The 21,614-nt window shown below is 36.7% G+C and overlaps 1 protein-coding gene across 1 annotated transcript in view; it reads left to right on the top strand.

Annotated features, from left to right (window-relative positions):
• The first annotated feature begins 10,301 nt into the window (after window positions 1-10,301).
• Window positions 10,302-21,614, top strand: part of DDX46 (DEAD-box helicase 46) — a 377,912-nt gene continuing 366,599 nt past the window's right edge. The window contains exons 1-4 of the mRNA XM_053717210.1: window positions 10,302-10,478; window positions 13,940-14,134; window positions 14,348-14,461; window positions 19,654-19,762. Coding sequence (XP_053573185.1) covers window positions 10,462-10,478; window positions 13,940-14,134; window positions 14,348-14,461; window positions 19,654-19,762 — 435 coding nt within the window. The 5' untranslated portion in view covers window positions 10,302-10,461. The remainder of the gene's footprint in view (window positions 10,479-13,939; window positions 14,135-14,347; window positions 14,462-19,653; window positions 19,763-21,614) is intronic.

Below are 21,614 nucleotides of genomic sequence, written 5' to 3'. Positions count from 1 at the left end.
TTCAGCCAAAATTCCACCTGTTTCCATAACTTAGTTATTTTTGGACAAGCACAAAACATATGAAAAAGGTCAGCATAAGGAAATCTACATCTATAACAGGCCATATTCCCTTTCCATTTGGCAAGCCTAGTAGGAGTGAGATAGGCCCTATTTAAAAGCTTTAGATGTGATTCTCTTATTGCCATATTACTTGAAAACTTCCTGACCCTGTTAAAGCTCTTTTGAAAATATTCTCTATCTATTTCAGGAAAATCTTGTCTCCATAAACCTAAAAGACTATTTATTCTTGCCTCTGCATCTTTAGATACAAGCAATTGATAAATGTAGGAAATAGAATGATTTCCAGTGGAAAACAGGTTTATGACGGCATCTAATGAGCCTAATGACCAAATATCCCTCTCCAAATTCCCTTGCTTATAGAAAAAATGCCTTATTTGGAGATAGGCAAAAAATGATTTCCTATCTAAGTTAAATTCTCTAGTCAGAGTTTCAAATGATTTCATATGATTAGAGAGTGGATCTATCAGCTGCCGTAGAAAAATCAAATTATTTGCTGACCATTTCACAAAGGCAGAGGTTGAACATCCACTTTCAAAATCCGGATTTCCTCTAATAGGTAGGTATTTAGATAAAGTGTGCCTTATCTCTAAGTGTTTACAGATTTTAAGCCAGGCTAGAATTACATTGTTGATTGTGAATTTTAATATAAAATTTTGAACCGTTGAATAGTGCGAAATATGTAGTATTGCTTTCAGCGAATAAGGAGATATTATATTCTCCTCAATCTCTAAGATGGTAACATAATTTGCTTCAGTTAACCAGTCCAGCGCTATTCTGGCAAGACAAGCCAAATTATATTTTACCAGATTCGGGAAGGCAAAACCACCCATTTCTTTTGGATGCATTAGTCTAGCTAATTCAATCCGTGGTTTTTTAGAAGCCCATAAAAAGTGGGAGCAGCCTGCATTGAATTTTTTAATATCCACCTTCCGTATAAATACTGGGACATTCTGGATAACAAATAAGACTTTTGGGAGAGTTCGCATTTTAATTAACGCAATCCTCGCTGGTAGTGAGAGTGGTAACCTACTCCATTTCTGCATCTCAAAGAGACACTTCCTCCAAATAGGAGTAAAATTTATACCATACCATTCCTCTGAATTTCTAGAGATATTAATTCCTAAGTATTTGATAGAATCATCGGTTAATTTAAAAGGATTTTCCAAGAGGCTATTTCTATTCTTAATTATCCACAAAATCTCTGATTTAGCTATATTTACTCTATAGCCAGTAAAATTGCTAAATTCCGCTAGTAGATCCACTAAGATTGGAATATTTTTCGCCGAGTTCCTTATATAGAATAGAATATCATCCGCATAGAGGGATAGTACCATCTTATGTTGTTTTATCTTAATGCCCTCTAATATTTCTCTACTCTTTATAGCTAAGGGTTCTATAGCCAGATCGAATAACAAGGGTGAAAGGGGACACCCCTGTCTCGTTCCTTTAGATAAAGTTATAGGGGGGGATAGAATATTATTTATGCTAAGACAGGAAATGGGATTCTGATATATTAAAGAAATATATGTAAAAAAGTGCCCTGAAAAACCAAAATTAGTTAGCGTTGTGAATAAGTGATCCCATAGGACAGAGTCAAAAGCTTTTTCCGCATCAACTGTCAGAAGAGCAAAATCTTGCTTTGTGTCTGACCCTGTCCTATGGGATTCTAATATGTATTCAATCAGCATCATAGCCTTTCTTATATTTTTTTGTGCTGTTCTCCCCGGTATGAAACCAGTTTGATCTGGATGAATGACATCACCTATAATCTTTTTGAGACGGGAAGCTAATATATTTGCTAGTATTTTATAATCGTTATTAAGGAGGGAGATTGGTCTATATGCATCAAGTGAGTTAGGATCCTTATACTTCTTTAAAATGAGAGTAATATTAGATGCTGTAAAGGTTTGTGAGGGTTTAACATGCAGTAGAAAATAGTTATTAAACAGTTTAGTCAATGTAGGAGCAATCTCTTCTGCCAGTATTTTATAAAATTCACTGGGAAGTTGGTCAGGGCCTGGGGCCTTCCCTAGCGTTAATTCTGTAATAGCTTTTGAAACCTCCCCCATTGTGATCTCCTTATTTATTGTATTCAGCTGTGCTGCTGAGATTTTTGGCGTCTTAATGCTATCCCAGAACCTATTTTTCGTCTCCTGGTTAGCTTCAGTAGAAGCGTACAGTTTTTGGAAGAATAAGTAAAATTGTCTATTAATGTCCTTTGGAGTGTTGTATTTTTGGCCGTCAGATATTATTGAGCCAATATAATTATTTTTCCTTTTGCTTTTTGAAATGGTCGCAAGCATTTTTGCCGTTTTTGGAGAAAATGCACCAAATATAGCTTTGTTTTTGAGTTCTGTTTGTAGCTAATTTTGTATTAAAAATATCTCTCTTTCTTTCTTTGCCTCCTGATAAATGATCCAATTCTCTCTACTCGGATTGTCGATATATTTTCTAAATTTGTTTTTCAGGGTATTCGTTAATTGGAGATCTCTAGCTTTTATCTTTCTTTTCCTTTTGACCATAAAGGCCTTTATCTCACCCCTAAGAGAGGCCTTCGCAGCTTCCCAATATATTTCAGTCTTAAAAAGATAATCTTTATTTAATAAAGCATAGTCCCTCCATTTTTGAGTGAGCCAGTTCCTAAAATAAATATTAGAGTACAGAAATGAGGGGAAAAAGAATTTACCGCATAGATTTTCTTTGTTATTCCCCAGCTGGACAGACAAAGAGATAATAGCATGATCTGATAAGACTATACTTTTGATATCTGTCTTAATTTCCAATTGTAGGAGTTTTTCAGAGGCCAGGAACATATCTATCCTTGAGAATGTATGGAAGGTCTTTAACTCGCATGTAAACATTTTCTCGTCCGGATGTTGTATTCTCCAGATATCTCTGAGCCCAAGACCTTTCATAAAGGATTTCAAGACCCTGGCCTCCTTCTTAGACCTATAAGAGCCACTTGACCTTAGTCTGTCCAGCTGGGGGACACACACACTATTGAAATCTCCACCAATAATTACTTGGGAGTCCACTGACTTGATTAATTTTGCATAAAGTTTATCCCAGAAATCTGGTCGGCATTCATTTGGTGCATAGAGATTGCATAATGTATAGCGCCATTTATTAATCTCTATTTCTAAAATGAGATACCTTCCCTCCACATCTCTCTGTTGCGAGATTAGCTGAAACTCTAAATCCTTGCTGAAAATACATGCCACTCCTCTCTTTCTTTTAACTGCCGGAGTCGCATACACTTCCCCAATCCAACCCATTCTTAGTTTCTCTATTTCCTGCAGACTCAAATGTGTTTCCTGCAGGAAAGCAATATCTGGTTTGTAACTTTTCAGATGTTGTAATATTTTTTTTCTTTTGGCAGGGGAGGAGAACCCCCCCACATTCCAAGATAATAAGTTAAGTATTTTTTTCATTTCTATTAATGTGAATTTTTATAGCCCCATCCAAAGAGAGGGAGAGAGGGGGGGTGACCCAGAGTGGAGAGGAGGTAGAGGGCCGGAAGAGGAAAAAAAAAAAAAAAAAAGAAAAGCAGACAAACAGTAGAACATATCGGTACCAAGCAGGCCAACCAATGTACAAAAAAAGAGAACACATCTATTCTCATAGTTAATTCTGACTTTTCTTATTTTTCTAAAAATTGTTTAACCTCCTCCACTGTAGTTAATGTAAAAATATTATTGTCAGTAAAAATTTTGATTTTTGCCGGATAGATCATAGTAGCTTTATGACCTGCATTAATCAGTTGCGTGCACCAGGGGGCCATCAGTCTCCTTCTATTTAATGTTTCCACAGAAAAATCTTGAAATAAGTATATACGTTCTTTATTGACCTCTACTATGCTTTTTTTCCTATAGTATGCTAGGATTCTCTGTTTATCCTGAAAATTTAGGAGCTTTGCCAGGACTGGTCTTTTATATTTGGAGGTGTCATCTTTCTTTGCTCCCAGTCTGTGTACCCTCTCAACAGCTATCTCTGTATTATCTAGTGGCATACCTAATAGTTCTGGTAATGTAGTTTTCATAAAGGTCATTAGGTCAGCGAATTCTGAAGTCTCTGGGAGACCCACTATTCTCAAGTTGTTTCTACGCGACCTATCTTCTAGGTCGTCCAGTCGTGCTTGCAGTGTGTCAATATTCTTAGTGTGTGTATCTACAAGGGTCTGTTGGGTGTGTTGTCGGTCCTCTATATCAGAGATCCTGTTCTCTATTTCCCCTAATCTACTTGAAATTTGTTTTAAGTTCATTTGTCAGAGTCATTAATTCTGCCTTAACTTCTCCAAATTGTGGTAAAAAAAGATCAGAGATTTGTTTTACTAGGATGTTAGTGTCTATAATAGTGTTGGAGACTGGTGTGATATCTATTGTAGCTGTTTCTAAGCTTCCTATACTTGACCTGGGTTTCCTATCTTTTATTTTGGGTGGCATTGTGCCTATATCAGTTCTACTAATTCCTAGAAATTTGTCCATAAAAGAGAGATTAGTATGAGAGAGAAGAATAAAGGCTGTAGCAGCAGCGTGTACTTAAGTGAATCTTTAAGAGTGTAACAGGTGAATATCCACTATCTTCCAAAAAGTGAACTGCCAGACCTTGGCAAATCTCAAAAAGCACAGAAAAACAATGTGTGATATAGCTTTTTATGTCTCGTGTGAGTGTGTAATCGGCCAATCCTAAAAATCTTGCCGAACTATATAAGATCAGTGATACCTCTTTGGTGGTTAGAAATACAGTGTACTTGAAAGTGTGTGATAGTATGCCCCCCCAAATATTCATATATCTCAAATATGTTTTTCACCTTGTATGAAACCCAGACAGTGGTTATCCTAGCAACTAGGAGTCTCACCTGGAGACTTTACATTATCCTATATCACATAACCAAATCAGTCTTCGCCTTCACATGTTATAAATCAGTTTCTACTTGAATTGTTAATTTTAACCTAATTTCATACAGAGAATCTACAGTTATTTAAGCAGATATGTTTGTAGACAACCAGAGTGCATTACAGAGGAATCACAGAAATGAAAATTATCTAAGTGATCTTATGGCATTTCATAGCTTAGTATCTGAGCCATTTAAAATACCTCTGCCCCTGCTTACACATAGATATATCAGTGTTCACCCTAGATATTTTGATGGATAAATGCAAACAACATATAAGATAGAGCAAGTCTCCTACTGCACTTCAGCTACCCTTAACACTGATTTGCAGCTGAACAACATTGAGCTTAATTAACATTAAACAAACTTTTAAATCAGCACTGTAATCTTAAATATTGCTGTTCCAAGAGACTAAAACAGCTATATATGACTGTTATCGATTTTGAAAGTTCCAGTATATCCCGTTCAAGTGAGAAAAACAGCAGAAATCCTTTAGCTGGAACTTCCCAGCGACCAGTACAAGCGTCAGTTGTTTTTCTAGTGGTTGTTCATTTCTTTAATCAAGCCAAATCACTGAGAGGTAGTATATGCCCTCCCTGCCCTATTAATACCAGATTTCCCAAGTTCCCAGCAAGGCCCTCTTAGTACCTCACTTATTCGGCAGCTCAGTGCTTCAATATTTCAGCAATTAAGAGGATATGATGCAATTTATGCAGGTGAACTTATAGGGCAGAGAGAGTAAAGAAAAAAAAAAGTCATAACTTATCTTTTGAATCCTTCTTTCTTTTCCTCTGGTCCTGCGATACTTTTCTTTTGCTACTGTGTAGCTACCTGGGGACACCGACAGTTGTAGGGCTTCCTCTCGCCTCCTATCCCGGGGCAAGCACACGTGTCACAGGCCAAATGTGAGATGGTATATACCGGAGTAGCTATGCGGTGTTATCCTTTGCAAGCTTCACTTGACCCCGGGGTTCTGGGAGGTATAAGTGTATCTTTAGCCAGACTTTACATATACCATCTAAGCAGAAGCTCCGTTAGAGGCTCCATCAGAAGCTCCGTTAGATCCGTAAAGTAAAAAATAGTGTAGACTCTTTTCCTGTCTTTGTCTCCTATCCCAGGTCTGTGGATTATCGAATGGGGTTATAACAGCCCACCTGTTTTTTCTTTAGACCCTGGGGTCCTGGGAGATCGTCAGCGTAAACTCAGAGCTTAATGGGTCTGCTCGTACCGACTGTGACTCAGGCCAGCGAGTCTCTCGGCTCCTTTCCGACTTCCCGCTATCCAGACAACGCACCACGTCTTGAGGGGAATCCCCTCCAGTCCGGGCCAAGTCTGTTGGCCAGAGCGTATACGCCACAATGGCCGTGGAACAGCGTAGGGGTGCCTGTGTGCCGATGGTTCGCTCAGGACGCCAGTTGCATGCGTCCCTTCAAGCACCTCCCACAAACGGAAGTTTGGAAGTATGCATGACCAGAGTTTCCCCAAACAAGTTCTAACTCTCTGATGTGATGGAGAGGTCAAGAAACACTATATGCTCCTAAATTACTGCAGTCCCTCTCTTATGTGTAGAACTAAAGAAATCTTGTGTATACTGTGTTCCATAGCACTTCATGTCACATTATTACGTGTTAAGTAATGTTAATAGTGTAACTTGTGTTATAGGAAACTATCTGTTTTTTTTATGTGGAGGTCATCTCTCTCATGTATGCGTGAATGCATTTTTATTGGCTGATGTGTGGATCTGTGCTGTGTAATGTTGACTTGAGTGAGTATTCATTACCTTATCTGGCTCTGACAATTTACAAACGTCTGATGATCCACCTATGAGTAGTACATGAGTTAATACAGGGAATCATACTATAATACTAGAGAGATACTAAGCCCAACATTATGGAATCCTTGCTTATGTAGATTTTGAGAACTTCTGGCGTCTGGATCCGCTTTCCCCTCCCCACCCTTGTGTGGTAAGGGATAATTAGTTTATCCTCCATACTTCCTTTTTGGCAGAGTTACGTAGTCTCTGCCCTGTTCAGAGAGCTTTTGTTTTAGCTGGTACCTGTGTGACTGTAAAATAGGCTCTCTGGATCTTAATACTGAGAGGTTCAGCGTGACTGTTCTTGTGTGTCCCACTGTTTACAATTTGTTCATCCCTGTAGATAAGATATAACTGTTAGCTCAATATAAATCTAATATATGTGTATACATTTGAGATGTGCTGTTATGGCCCAAGGGTCACAGGTGAGGTTAATATACTTATCTTGCATGTACTTCTGAGAGTTGGAGCTTATTAACAGAACTGGTCGATATGGGTGGCAAGGTGACATTTTATTAGAAGTGACCTATGTGGGATATACTTACTTCCTAAATATGAGCTTTTACCAGACTTACCAAGATTTATACTCTTAGATTAATTTAACAACTCCTTGCTCCTGTGACAACCATAATAATGTGTACAGTTATATTCCTATGCATATTAGCACTTGGTTTTATTTGGGAGATAATCCCTGCACTCTTGTTTTTCTTTAGCACAGTGGTGATTGCTTATATACTCTAATATTGTCATGTTTTCCCCCTTTACTGTTCCCCACCTTGTTTGATATGTCTGTTTAAAATGTTACAATGTATACACGTTGTTCATATAAGCTTAGACTAAGCTTGTAACCCTATTGGTTTTCCTAACATATGATGAGGACTCTTCGAATTCTCGGAAGATGTCTTCAGATTGGCCCTAGTCACCAGATCCCATGAGTGGATCTCTATTATATTGAAGATGCCAGAGTCTTTAAAGGGACACTGTACCCAAAAATTTTCTTTCGTGATTCAGATTGAGCATGAAATTTTAAGCATCTTTCTAATTGACTCCTATTATCAAATTTTCTTCATTCTCTTGGTATCTTTATTTGAAATGCAAGAATGTAAGTTTAGATGCCGGCCCATTTTTGGTGGACAACCTGGGTTGTCCTTGCTGATTGGTGGATAAATTCATCCACCAATAAAAAAGTGCTGTCCAGAGTACTGAAACCAAAAAAAAAGCTTAGATGCCTTCTTTTTCAAATAATGATAGCAAGAGAACGAAGAAAAATTGATAATAGGAGTAAATTAGAAAGTTGCTTAAAATTGCATGCTCTTTCTGAATTACAAAAGAAAAAATTTGGGTACAGTGTCCCTTTAATCATTACAAAAATAGGCATTGATGAAGGGTGATACTTTGCCTCAATTAACGTCTTGCTTAATGATGTATTACTGTATGAGACTATTGATCTGTGTTATTGTTATGGAGATGTTACCCTTCATTCCTTGATTGTTATTATTGTTTGTTTGCCTTAATAAAAACACTTTTGGGGAAAAAAAAAGCGTTAGACCTGGCTAAGAACATGTCTGCTATATAAAGGGGCTCACGCTCTGTATATATCCACACAGAAATGAGTGGCCCACAGGATTTTAATAAACAATAGATGGGGAAATGAGCCAATGGTGGCTTACCATATAAGGTGTCAATTGAGAAATAGTCTCTATAGGGAGGATCAGCACCCCCTAGCGCTGAGAAAGCTTGTAGGTGAGTGTAGTCCCAAGTATTATAGCCCTTAAGGCTGTGCAGATAATACCATAGAGAGGATTCCCCTTCCCCTCGCCTGGTACATGTAGGGAGGATACTGCCTCAAACTGTGTGCTTATAAAGTAACTAACTTCTAGATATAAACACAGTTATCACCAAGGCACATACCTCTAAATCCTTATTGATCACAAATTCCCATCCCGGAGTGGCGTGTAGGTAACGCTCTGTCAACCGCAGGTAACCCTTTTAAAATATCACATATTCAGAAAAGGTAAAATATATGAAGTGGCAAGGTTGTCAACAATTTGTTTGCCATAAAGAGCGTTGGGTCAGGCTGACAACATGTCTGTCGATAGGGGGTAGAGGGGAGCGCCAAAATAGGCTGAGGAAGGGGACTGGGGGGACTATGAATCTACAATACTGAAACACAATAATAAAAGTATTAAAAACCTAAAATTTATTAACAGTAGTGTTAAAATATAAATGAGGTCCTCACAAAAAAAAATAATTAATTAATTAATAAAATTAATTAATAAAAGACAATCCATGGATCCATGTTACAATAGTCAACAATAAAAAACAGTAGAAAAGCACATAAAAACAAAGGATGAAAGAGTGGCCTGCAGTGCCGACCCTATAAGATGAATGGATGTTAGTATGCTCAGATTGCACAGTGAGTAGTCCTGAGGTAACTAATAGTTCATATATGTCCAAACACGTTGTAGAAAATGTTGAAAAATGTTGAAAAAAGTTAAAAAAATCCAAAGCAATAGTGAATGTTCAGTGTCCTATCCTGTGTCCAAAAAATGTGAATAATAGTTAAAAAAATCCAAACTTTTTTTTTAACTTTTTAACTTTTTTCAACATTTTCTACAACGTGTTTGGACATATATGAACTATTAGTTACCTCAGGACTACTCACTGTGCAATCTGAGCATACTAACATCCATTCATCTTATAGGGTCGGCACTGCAGGCCACTCTTTCATCCTTTGTTTTTATGTGCTTTTCTACTGTTTTTTTATTGTTGACTATTGTAACATGGATCCATGGATTGTCTTTTATTAATTAATTTTATTAATTAATTATTTTTTTTTTTTTGTGAGGACCTCATTTATATTTTAACACTACTGTTAATAAATTTTAGGTTTTTAATACTTTTATTATTGTGTTTCAGTATTGTAGATTCATAGTCCCCCCAGTCCCCTTCCTCAGCCTATTTTGGCGCTCCCCTCTACCCCCTATCTACTGATAAATTGCCGGGTCCACTATGGTACCCACAGAGGAGAGCTAGAGGAGTATCCCCTGTCCCCTTCCCTCTCTGTAAATGTAAATTTGTTCAGGTTTTTGGAAAGTGTATTATTTTATTTAAAATAAAAATAATGCTAGATATTTTGTTTATAAATTTTTAAAATTGCAATCAGTCGCAGAATAAGAAGCTGACTGAATAAGAATCCAACTTCAGCCTTGTACATTTTGCAGCTTTCTTGTTCTTAATGTTCATTCACAGTCAGTAGTTACCTTATAAGTGACAATCAACATAAACCACTGTGAGTGAACATTAAGAACAAGAAAGCTGCAAAATGTTTAGTTTTCAGAATGATTGTCTATAGATTGTTTGTTACATTAAAGTTGATTTAAAAAAAACAAAAAACTTTGGGTAGAGGTCACATGTTTCCTGTCTAGAGTGGAATTGCAGTTTGCAAGCTAGACTCCTTTGGACTCCTTTGAAAATGCCAGTAACACAAACATACATTAATGTCACTTCCTGTTTATGATATTGGTACTGTGTATTGTTGACCTCCGGCCGCTAGGAGTCCCTGTTCATTGAACCCTGCCTAACGTTGTTCCGGTGGTTATCTCTATTAGTAATTTAGCGGTGCTGGAGCCTGTAGTTTGTGCAACGGGAGCGGAAGTTACGACCACTCCGGAGAGGGGAGGCCTTCTGAATCATGGGGCGCGAGTCTAGGTGAGCGTGATTACTACAGCTGTCGTATCACCATAAATGTAAACCTCACGCATTAATAAAATGGCGTATCGTGTTTTTTGTTTTTCTTTTTTACTCTACGATACAAATGTGTAAAAAATGTGTGCATGTCCAGCTGTAGGTTGTGCGTTTTATAGCGTGTGCGATGTTTTTTTTATTTTGTAAAAAGTGCATAATAAAAAAAGTATATACTAAAAGTGGCTATTGAATAAGAAATGTCAAACTCGTTTAATATTTTTTTTAAACAAGATTTCTAATTAAGTAGAATAATAGTAATGCTTTTTTCAGGCTTGTAAATCTTAATACATATTTTTTTTTTTGCCTGAAATGTTTTAGAACTTTATTTTTTATTTTTAACCTGTTGCTGATCCTGCTTAATTTAAACACACAGCAATAATACAATGCTCAAACACATTTAGAATATATATTTTTTTCTTGTACATATTGCTTGCAGGCAATTAGGGGCTTCAGGTCAGCAAAGACTGGCAATGTATTAATGGCTGGAAGCTGAACACAGCTGCTGGCTACACATGTAGCTACTAATCAGATGTGTTATGGAAAATGTACTATTAAATTGTTTTTCCCTTAATGTTTTTCCAAGGACTTGTTATACCAGCTGCAGAGTATAAAATGTATGAACAATTGATTGTTTTTGTGTATGAAATAGCTGGGTTAAGATGTAGTTTAGCGTCCCAAATTCGGAAGGTACCACATTCCGCCATGTTGGACCATTGATAGGTTCCCAGTGGTGGTTGCAGCGCTCGGGAACGATATTAGAACAGAGCGAAACAACTCCACATTTACCTAAACATGTTATATTTTTACAGTGGGAATTACTTCAGAACCATACACTTTACAGTGGAAACTACTTCAGAAAGGTAACGTGAGAGGGGGGACCATGGATAGGTTCCCAGTGGCGGTTGCGGCGCCCGGGGCAGGTATTGGAACAGATCACTCTTTTCCAATATCGTCCCCGGGCGCCGCAGCGCTCTAACAATATCGCTCCCGGGCGCCACAACCGCTGCTGGGAACCTATCCATGCCCGACGGGGATGTGGTACCTTCTGAATTTGAGATGCTAAACTACACCTTTACCAATAACTGGTTTTATTTGAAACCACATCCCATTAAAATGGGCCCAGCTTGCAGGGAATTTTTTTTTTTTATATATATTTTTCTGTACACACATGCTTCTTTATATTATCTGTTTGTATACCAAAACCAAATACTTAGAGAACCAATAACATGTTATTTTTCTATTGCTATTTTTCCTACTCCCCAATAGGATTGTGTTTCATTTTTTGGCTATATTTACTTAGCTTTTATATAACCTATACTTAAAGGGACAAAAACCCCAACATTTTATTTCACGGTTCAGATAGAGCATAGAATTTTAAACAACTTTCTAATTTCTTCTATTTAATTTTTCTTTATTATCCTTTGTTGAAAAGCAGGGATATAAGCTCAGGAGTGTGTGTGTCTTTAGCGCTATATGGCAGCAGTTTTGCAACAATGTTATACATTAGCAAGAGCACTAGATGGCAGCCCTATTTCCTGTCAAGTAGTGCTTCACATGTGAACTCTACCTACCTAGGTATCTTTTCAACAAAAAAAAAATAACATGAGAATGAAGCAAGCTTTTTAAAAATTGTATTCTCTGTGAATAATGAAAGAAAAAAAATTGGGTTTCATGTCCATTTTAAGTATAGAAACTTTCAGTATAGATAAAGATACCACAGGAAAAATCAGCTATTTCAAATGCCTATATAAAGTAAAGCAGCTATTTGTGAACAATTTAACACACTCCAGCAGGTCAAATGGATAATTGGGAACAAATTAAAGGGAAGAAAAAATAGGGTAAACTGACCCTTTAATTTTAGGATCAACAGTGAATTTACTCTCTGGGACTAAATTTTAATGTTTTAATCACTTGTTGGGGTATAATACATAGGTCTGTAAACAATAGTGCAGTGTGCTGCCCTCTGCTCCCTTTCAGTATAACTACACTCATACATCTGATTATGTGGTCTCCAGCCTGTTGCACAGAAAATGTTAGAGATGTGAGAGTGTTACATGTTCAGATAAAGGTGTTTAATTAAAATGCATTAAGACTTTGTTTCTTTAATAAAGTGCCAAATGTAGTACAGGTAGAAAACCCTTTATCCAAACTGCTTGGGACCGGAAAAGGTTTGGATTTCAGAATAGTTTTGATTTTGGAATATTTATATCTTTAAAATGGGACAGTTCGGAGAGGTGATGGAACAAAGTGTATACAACAATATCTTATGTCATCTAGGTAGGGTGACCATATTGCCGTTTTAGAAAGGGACACCTGAAAAATACATATGTCAGGGATGTTTAAAGAAATGTTTTGAATAATGTTCCATTATAAGAACCCTGACCTATGTATTTTTCATATGTGTACCTTTGTAAAGGGGCAATATGGTCACCCTACATCTAGGCAATATTTACACGTCATAACACAACTTATACATGCAACATAAAGGTAGTTATATATAATTTCTTATACTTTTGTATACATAGTACCATCAGAAACTATTTTTTTTTATAATTTTTTTTTTTTTTTTTTAAATAATTTTAAAAGTTTCGATTTCAGAATGTTTGGATTTTGGGAATATGTACCTGTAGTATGCAATAAAACAGACTGTTAACACACTTTTGTCTGTCATAAAAAAGAATTGCATAACACTGGTCACTGTAAATAAACACTTCTAAAATCCATCCAGTTTATAGAATACAGGTAGCCCTCAGTTTACGCCAGGGTTAGGTTCCAGATGGAATGGTAGTAAATCGAAACTGTTGTAAATTGAAACCCAGTTTATAATGTAAGTCAATGGGAAGTGAGGGAGATAGGTTCCAGGCCCCTCTCAAAATTGTCATAAGTAACACCTAATACATTATTTTTAAAGCTTTGAAATGAAGACTTTAAATGCTAAACATTATATACCTAATAAAATAATCACACAACACAGAATATATAATTAAACTAAGTTAAATGAACAAAAACATTTGCTAAACAGCATTATAAATATAATACAATAATCACACAACACAGACTTCACTTGCATTTTTCTGCAAACAGTTCTTTCTATGCATTCCAATCTGGACTGATTTATAGACAAGAAGATCTTGTTCCTTTGAAATCTGCTCGACAGCTCAGGTCTGATTAAACAGATTAATTTCAGCTTGCTTGGCTTTGCTGCAATACAAGCGGACAGCTCCACCTACTGGCTATTTTAATAAATGCACTGCTTCTCAATGCTTTGCAATAGCAGTCACATGACTGGAAAAAAAGGTTGTTATTCTGAAACGGTGTAAATTGAACCGTTGTAAAACTAGGGCCACCTGTATATTCCTAAACCTTTGTGTCAAATTTTGTCTCTTAAAAAAGTCACCTGGTGTTAAAACTTGTATAATTTTTAGGCATTACCGAAAACGATCATCCTCACGTGGCCGATCAGGCAGCAGGTCAAGAAGTCGATCTCCTCCTGATAAGAGATCCAAGAGAGGAGAAGATCGCCGCTCCAGGAGCCGTGAGAGGGACAGAGAACGTAGAAGAGAACGTTCACATAGCCGAGAACGTAGAAGATCCCGTTCCAGAGATAGAAAGAGACCTGGGTAGGGATTTACGCTCATTCAGAATTGCTATAATCAGTGCCTGAGTTTTACTTAATTATTTCACTAAATTATTTATTTTTCTTTCACATTTGTTTTTTTTTGTCTGATTGCATAGGAGTGTCTTCCATAAAAATAACACCATAAGAAAGTTTGACACTGAGTAATTCTAATACATATTTATTATGCTCTTTTTGTCTTATCTTCTAATGGTAGTCGTAGGGCAAGCAGAGAGAGGGAAAGAAGCCGGGAAAGGAGAAGATCACGTAGTCGAGAGCGAAGAAGGTCAAGGAGTAAGAGCCCCAGCAAGAACAAAAAGAGAGAAGTAAGGTATGTTGCATTATGAAATGGTAATTTTATTTGGAAGTGAAACTGACTTACAATGAAATATTAATAATAATAATATTATTATTATTATTATTATTATTATTATTATTATTATTATGTAAACACTTTGGATTTATTGAATGAAAATATGTGCTCCAATAATACCAAGATCCACTCATGAATATGGAAAAGTTCCAAGAAAACCAGGACAGGTGCTGGAGAGAACCAAAATCCGAGTAAAGTGATCTAACTAAAGTAAATGGGGGGGGAAAAAATAGAGATTTATTAAAGGTACATGAAACACAATTTTTTTTCTTTCATTATTTAGAAAGAGCAGGCAATTTTAAACAACTTTCTAATTTACTTCTAGTATCTATTCTGCTTCATTCTCTTGATATCCTTTGCTGAAAAGCATATCTAGATAGGCTTACTATCTGCTGATTGGTAGCTGCTCATAGATGCCTCGTGATTGGCTCACCCATGTGCATTGCTATTTCTTCAGCAAAGAATATCTAAAGAATGAAGCAAATTAGATAATAGAAGCAAATTGGAATGTTGTTTAAAATTGTATTCTCTATCTGGATCATGAAAGAATAATTTTGGATTTAGTGTCCCTTTTAATTGAGATATATATATATATATATATACAAACACTCTGCTAATCCGCATCTCCAGACCATAAGAAAAAAGTATATGTCAAATTGTTAAAAGTTGAAAAATACAGCTTTATTTGGTACAAAAATGTTAAAAATCAGTTGCATGTAAAAACATGAAAGAAAAAACAAAAGGGAAAATCAGCTACAGTCCTGTAACTGACATAGAGCAACAGCAGCCAAACATGTTTCGGTCCTAATGTCAGCCCTTGTTCACTGGCATAACTAGTGCTGGGAAAAGCCTTAATTTAAAGGTAAAGTTAATTATCAATTACATGCATCTGTTGAATTAACCCATGACTACCTAGATAGTCATGGTTAAAGGTAAATTATCATTGTTTTTTTGTTTCTTATATTAAACATTTTCATTTTAAAGCAAACATAAATGTTAAGTGTGTTTATTTAAAACTGTCAGATGGCTAGATATATATGAAACATTTTTATTACTCTGATTTGATCCTAAATGGATGTAGAACTCAATCTCCACTTAAAGATATTTTTTACTTAAAGATATTTATTTTATACTTTAATTCATTTTCTTTTTTGTTAAAAAGGAGAGAAAATGAAAAAAACAGTCATTAATCTATTAGTAAAATAAATCAACATCCATTATGGAATTTAGACCAAAGGGGTGCTTTGTTTTGAGATGGAAAATCCAAAACACTTCCCTTTGGTCCAAAAGTCTCTATCGCCCCCTCTCCTGTGTCTAGGGACATGGTCAATGCCTTGTACTGTCAAGAGGGTATCATTAGAATTATGTTCCTCTCTAAAGTGCTTAGCTATTGGTGTATTACAATCCGGGTTGCCAATATCTCTGAGATGTTGTAAGAACCTGTCACGCAGGGCACGTTTAGTGCGCCCCACGTACTGTTTTTTTACATCCTTGGCATGTAAGTAAATAAATGACAAATTTGGTGTTACATGAAATGCTGAAGCGTATGTCAAACTCCCTATTTGTTGTACTTGATACAAATTTGGGACCCTGTTGGATGTGTTTGCAGGTTTTACAAATATTTCCTTGACATTTCATGGAACCTATTCTTCTCTTTAACCAAGATTGGTTAGTTTGTGACGGTAGCATTGAGGGAGCTAATAAGCTTCCTAAGGTCTTTGCTTTACGTGCTGAAAAATTACAGCCGTGTTGAACTATTTTGCTTAACTTGACATCACTTTTTAAAACAGTTACGAATAATGTCACAAATTTTGTTGTAGTCTTTACTGTAATTTGTTGTAAAATATGGTTTATTGTTATATCTCTTATTCTGTGTTTTACTCACACATTTGGTAGTAAGAAGATCATCTCTGTTTAATTTATCCACTCTATTCTTGGTTTCCTTTAATAATTTCATATCATAACCTCAGGCTTCCAATCTGTGGCCGGTATTGGCTGCATGTGATTGAAATTTGTCCTCAGTGGTGCAATTCCTTTTAGTCCTAATCATTTGGCCATAGGGTATAGAATTAATGGTGTGTTTTGGGTGACAGGAGGAAGAGTGAAGAATGGTATTACCCGCTGAACTCTTTCTGTATAACTCTACCTCCAAAGAATGTGTGTCAGTATGTGAAGTGAGTGTGATATCCAAAAAGTTTAGGCAATCACTACTTTCAAACATGGTGAATTTAAGGTTTAGATTATTGCTGTTGGCGTGTTCAAGGAACAGTTGAACCGAATGACTGTCCCCATCCCACACCAAAAGCAAATCATCTATATACCTACCAAAATAAACAATGTTCTCACGAAAGGGATTAGTATCCCCAAAGACGTGGCACAGCTCCCAAAACCCCATATACAAATTTGCATATGAGGGTGCGAGTTTCGCACCCATGGCCGTGCCACGTCTCTGGAGATAGTACTTGCCCTCAAACATAAAAAAATTGTGTGTAAGTAAATATTCAACAGCAGTGTACAAAAATTGAATTTCAAAAAATCATAAGTAGTGAAATTCGTAAGAAAAAACATTAATGCTTGTAATCCCATATCGTGAGGGATGGATGTGTATAATGTGTATAATGATGTCACATCCATTGTGACTAATCTGTAATTCTCACACCAAGTTATGTGTTCGACCTGAGCAATAAGTGCTGTAGTGTCTCGTAAATAACCATATAGATTAGTAACTATAGGCTGTAAAAACGTATCAACTAGATCCGAAAGTCTTTCATTAAGTGAACCAATACCGGCCACGATCGGACGGCCCGGAGGGTTTTTGGGGTCTTTGTGAAGTTTAGGCAAGTGGTGGAATATCGGCATAGTTGGATGTTTAGGTAATAGATATTCCACCACCTTCTCAGAAATCACTCCATCCAGTTTAGCTTTGTGAACTATCTCAGCTAATGATCTACGAAAATTATCAGTAGGGTCACAGATCAAGGGCTGGTATACAGCCTCATTGGCAAGTTGCCTATTGGCTTCTGCCACATAATCACATTTGTTTAAGATAACAGTATTACCACCCTTATCTGATTCCCTAATGACTATATTCGGATCATTTTTAAGATCAATGATGGCTTTTCTTTCAAGTGCAGTCAAATTGTTATTTTTATAACCTTTACTAGTAGTGCTTTTATTTTTGCTGTCCAATTCAATGAGCTGAGTCTCAAGTGTCTGTTGAAAGACCTGTAAGTTTAAGCCCCTACTATGTATAGGATAAAAATAGGTTTTATCTTTAAATCTACCAAGATCAATATCTTTTTCTGAGGGGCCAAATCTTTGATCAACATTGCTATCCCTCATTAGCTCCAGCATGTCTGTCATGGCTGCTTGGTCGTTAAAGTTAAAATTGAAATGATGTTGTGACTCAATAGTAGTACTATTATCTCCATCTTTTTGTGTTACACTATGTTCCTCTGACTCATCATTAAAATAATGTTTCTTCAAAGTAAGGTCTCTTACAAATCTATTTACATCTAGAATGGTAGAAAATAAATCAAAACTACAACTAGGGGCAAAGCTCAAACCTTTTTGTAAAAGTGATATATATATATATATATATATATATATATATATATATATATATATATATATATATATATATATATATATATATATATATATATATATATATATATATATATCTCTCATTATGTAGATGGTAATGTTGCTGGACCTGGCCAAATATGTTATGGCTTACTTTATAGCTCACCATCTAAAACATTTCACTTTGTCACCGAGTGCAATCAGTTTGCATTGTTTCCATTCCCAATGCGGAAATCTATACTACAGGGTCCAGCAGAATAACCTGACTGTTTTCTGTCAATAAACACAGACACAGTTTTCTTGTTTAAAATGTTTAACATCATGAAAGAGCAGTAACTACAATTTTTAATGGTAAATTATTTTTCTAGCTAAACCTATTCTAAATTATACCAGAAGCAAAAGAAAAAAAGTTGTTTTAAATATGACATTGTCCAGATGATTCCCGTTATTTCGGACACATTAATGCAGCTTCTCATCGCTCGCCTGATCATTTCCTCAGGTATTGCAGCAATTTAAATTTTAATGGCAGTCTTCAGCTCAGCGGTGGTCTGGGGTCTGTGCTTGAAAACTCTTGCTTTCAGGTACCCCCAGAGGAAGAAATCGCACACCGCATGATCAGGTGAGCGCGCTGGCCAGGCAACATCTTCATGGAGAGAAATCGGGTGCCCAGGGAACATCTGCTTCAGCACCTCCATTGATGTTCTTGCAGTATGGACTGTAGCTCCATCTTGCTGGGACCAGACCGTAGGATTTCCAAGCTCTGCAAGTCTCGGTCCCAGGAAGGTTGTCAGCATCTGCACAAAGCGATATGAGGTGACAGTGACCACACGAGCATCCTCCTCAAAAAAGTACGGTCCTATCACCCCAAAGTTAGACAGCACACCAGACAGTGACACTTTCACAGTGGAGGGGTCTTTTATTTAGCTCCCTAGGGTTATTTTCAGACCAGTACCGAAAGTTTTGTTTATTGACACAGTCTGACAGGTGAAAGTGCACTTCATCACTTGACAGCGCACTGATGTCAGCTGTGACACTGTTAAGGATGGCTTCACTAGAGGCTTTGTGGTTAGCATGGTCATGATCATTTAGCTCCTGGACCACCATTTTGCAGGGATGGAATTTCAGATCGGTGTTCTAGATTAGTTTTAAACTCCTATCTGATCTTCCTAATGTAAGGGCATGCTTCACAGCTGACCGGTGTGGAGACTGCACAAATCTTGTCTGACAGCTTTAATATTCTGAGGTGTCCTGAGTGTATTTATTTTTTTTCTCTCTGTAATGTGGACCCTGTTTGGTGTAAATATTTTACCCACAGCATAAAGACGCTGTGTTTTAATCCGTCATAATGCCGGAAAAAGCTTTCTATCACAAAAGCACGGTGCTCTCTGGTCCACAACATGCTGGCAACGTAAATACTATAGACAGCATAAAATATTAAAATTACCACCACTCGCCTTACACCAATAGCGCCGGATGATCTGACGTCACAAAATAGTCAGGTTATTCTGACAGACCTTGTATTAAACTTCGTGGCACTTAGTACCATTTTTGTTTAACCTTTCTAGATCTAAATCCGAAGAGAAAACTGACAATACAGAGGCATCTAAAGAAAAGAAAAAAGAAAAGGAAGATAAAGAGGAGGAAAAAAAGGAAGAAAAAGAAAAGGATGTTAATGTGAGTTTCTGTTTTTTTTAAGTGGTCTTGGTATAACTTCACAAATGTCTGTTTTTGGTAATAAAAACATCTGTTTACTACATTAAAGCCAAAGCATAAAATATGACATATAAATATAAGAATATAAAAATCCTCTATGAGGCGCTCAAAAACTTAATAGCACAGGTGTGAAATGACAAATATATAATTACGAAATATAAATGAATAACACAATATATAGGTAAATATGGCACAGGAGTGCTTGTGGTATTACAGTAGATATGATTTCTTAATGTCCCATTATCCCATAAATTAGATAAATAGTGCTATAAAAAATAGCATATAAAGTTAATGAGCCAAATACTTCCAGCTTCAACGATATCCAACAGATGATATGCTTGATATAGAAGATGAATAGGCAGCTCTCTTACTTCATCAGGAAATGGAAGATGTATAGTATAATATGAAACAGAAAGAGGCACCAATTGTGCAGGTCAATAGTACAATGTGATATAAGAAGGGAGAATGCACACAGGGTACTCACATTTAGAGAAGGCATTCACTTATGCCCATAGAAGCAGGCTGGATATCTACAGCAGTCCAGCTAGCTGAGGACCATCCAGATGGATCCCCACGGTGCAAGGCCACAGCAGATCAGGAACAGAAGGAGGTAACCAAATGAAGGGAATAAACCCTATAGGTAGCGTAAGCTCAGGGATAAATACCGTGCAATGAGAGTTAAAAACATCAAAGTGATTTATTTAAAAACACACAGTTTAAAAGCAACTCATGCTTGATATAGCATAATCTCTAGCATAAATGTAGAGAAACCATGCAACGCATTTCTCAGTGATAAACGTTGCATCAGGCATGTTGCAGCCTTCTCATCTGCAGTGAAATCTAAATATAATAATTGTATATTCTGAATGAGCTGGTCCTGCTGGGAAAAATTAACTATAATTTACAGTAGTGTTTAATTGTAAGCAGTAAAAAAGCTTCTTCTTAGCACAGGGGTTAAAGGAAGTGGCATCTATTAAAGCAATCAAAACCAAAAATACTCCCATCATAAAATGGGAATATATATATTAGATACGTGCATTTGCAGTTTTCGTTCACCTCAAAATGTGGAAGAAGGTAGCTTTTCGTGCTGCTTGGCTATTTTCGTTGCTCAATTTATTCTTGTGCTATTTTCATTGCTGCATTTATTCTTGTGTGGATTTGCACAGATTTTAGTGCGTTGCTGTTGCACAAGAACAAATGCGTTAACGAAAATAGCAGAGCAGCACGAAGAGCTGCCGCATTCCTCATTCGGAGGTGAACTAAACCTAATATATATGATTGTGAGTTCTGAAATAGGTGGCCCCCTTTTTCTTTCTAATGGCAGTGATGGTCCAGGAAAACATGAATAACCTATGGGCAATACTTCACCTGGCCACCAGGAGGAGGCAAAGACACCCTAAAAAAAAACTGAAGTATCCCTCCCACTTCCCCTACCCTAACTGTTTCATAGAGGTTGGCAGAGAGAGGCTCTCTGCTCAAGATTCTGATTTCTTTGTCCTTTTAATGGATTGTTTCCTGCAAGAGAGGGCAGGGGAGTTGTTGGTAGCCATGTAATTCTCTTAGTAGAGTTTTGGTGAATGTTTGTTAGTTTCTGGATGTTGCAGGGAAGTTCCCCATGCCTGCTTCCAGTATACTTATGCTATCCTCCCTTTTGGGCAAACAGTGTTAAGCTGATTTTCCTTGTGTCACAGGTCTCTGTCAGACTTGGAACTGCTGCAAGATTGAGGACAATAGATGGATCTACTCAGGATGTTAAGACCTGATTTATTTATTACTTGAATCCCGCTAATCGCTTGTTGCCTAAAAGAGAAGA

Source organism: Bombina bombina, chromosome 6 (assembly GCF_027579735.1).
Source record: "Bombina bombina isolate aBomBom1 chromosome 6, aBomBom1.pri, whole genome shotgun sequence".
NCBI classification, from domain to species: Eukaryota; Metazoa; Chordata; class Amphibia; order Anura; family Bombinatoridae; genus Bombina; species Bombina bombina.
The sequence above is the reverse complement of the archived record's forward strand: the minus strand, read 5'-3'. Positions and strand labels throughout refer to the sequence as shown.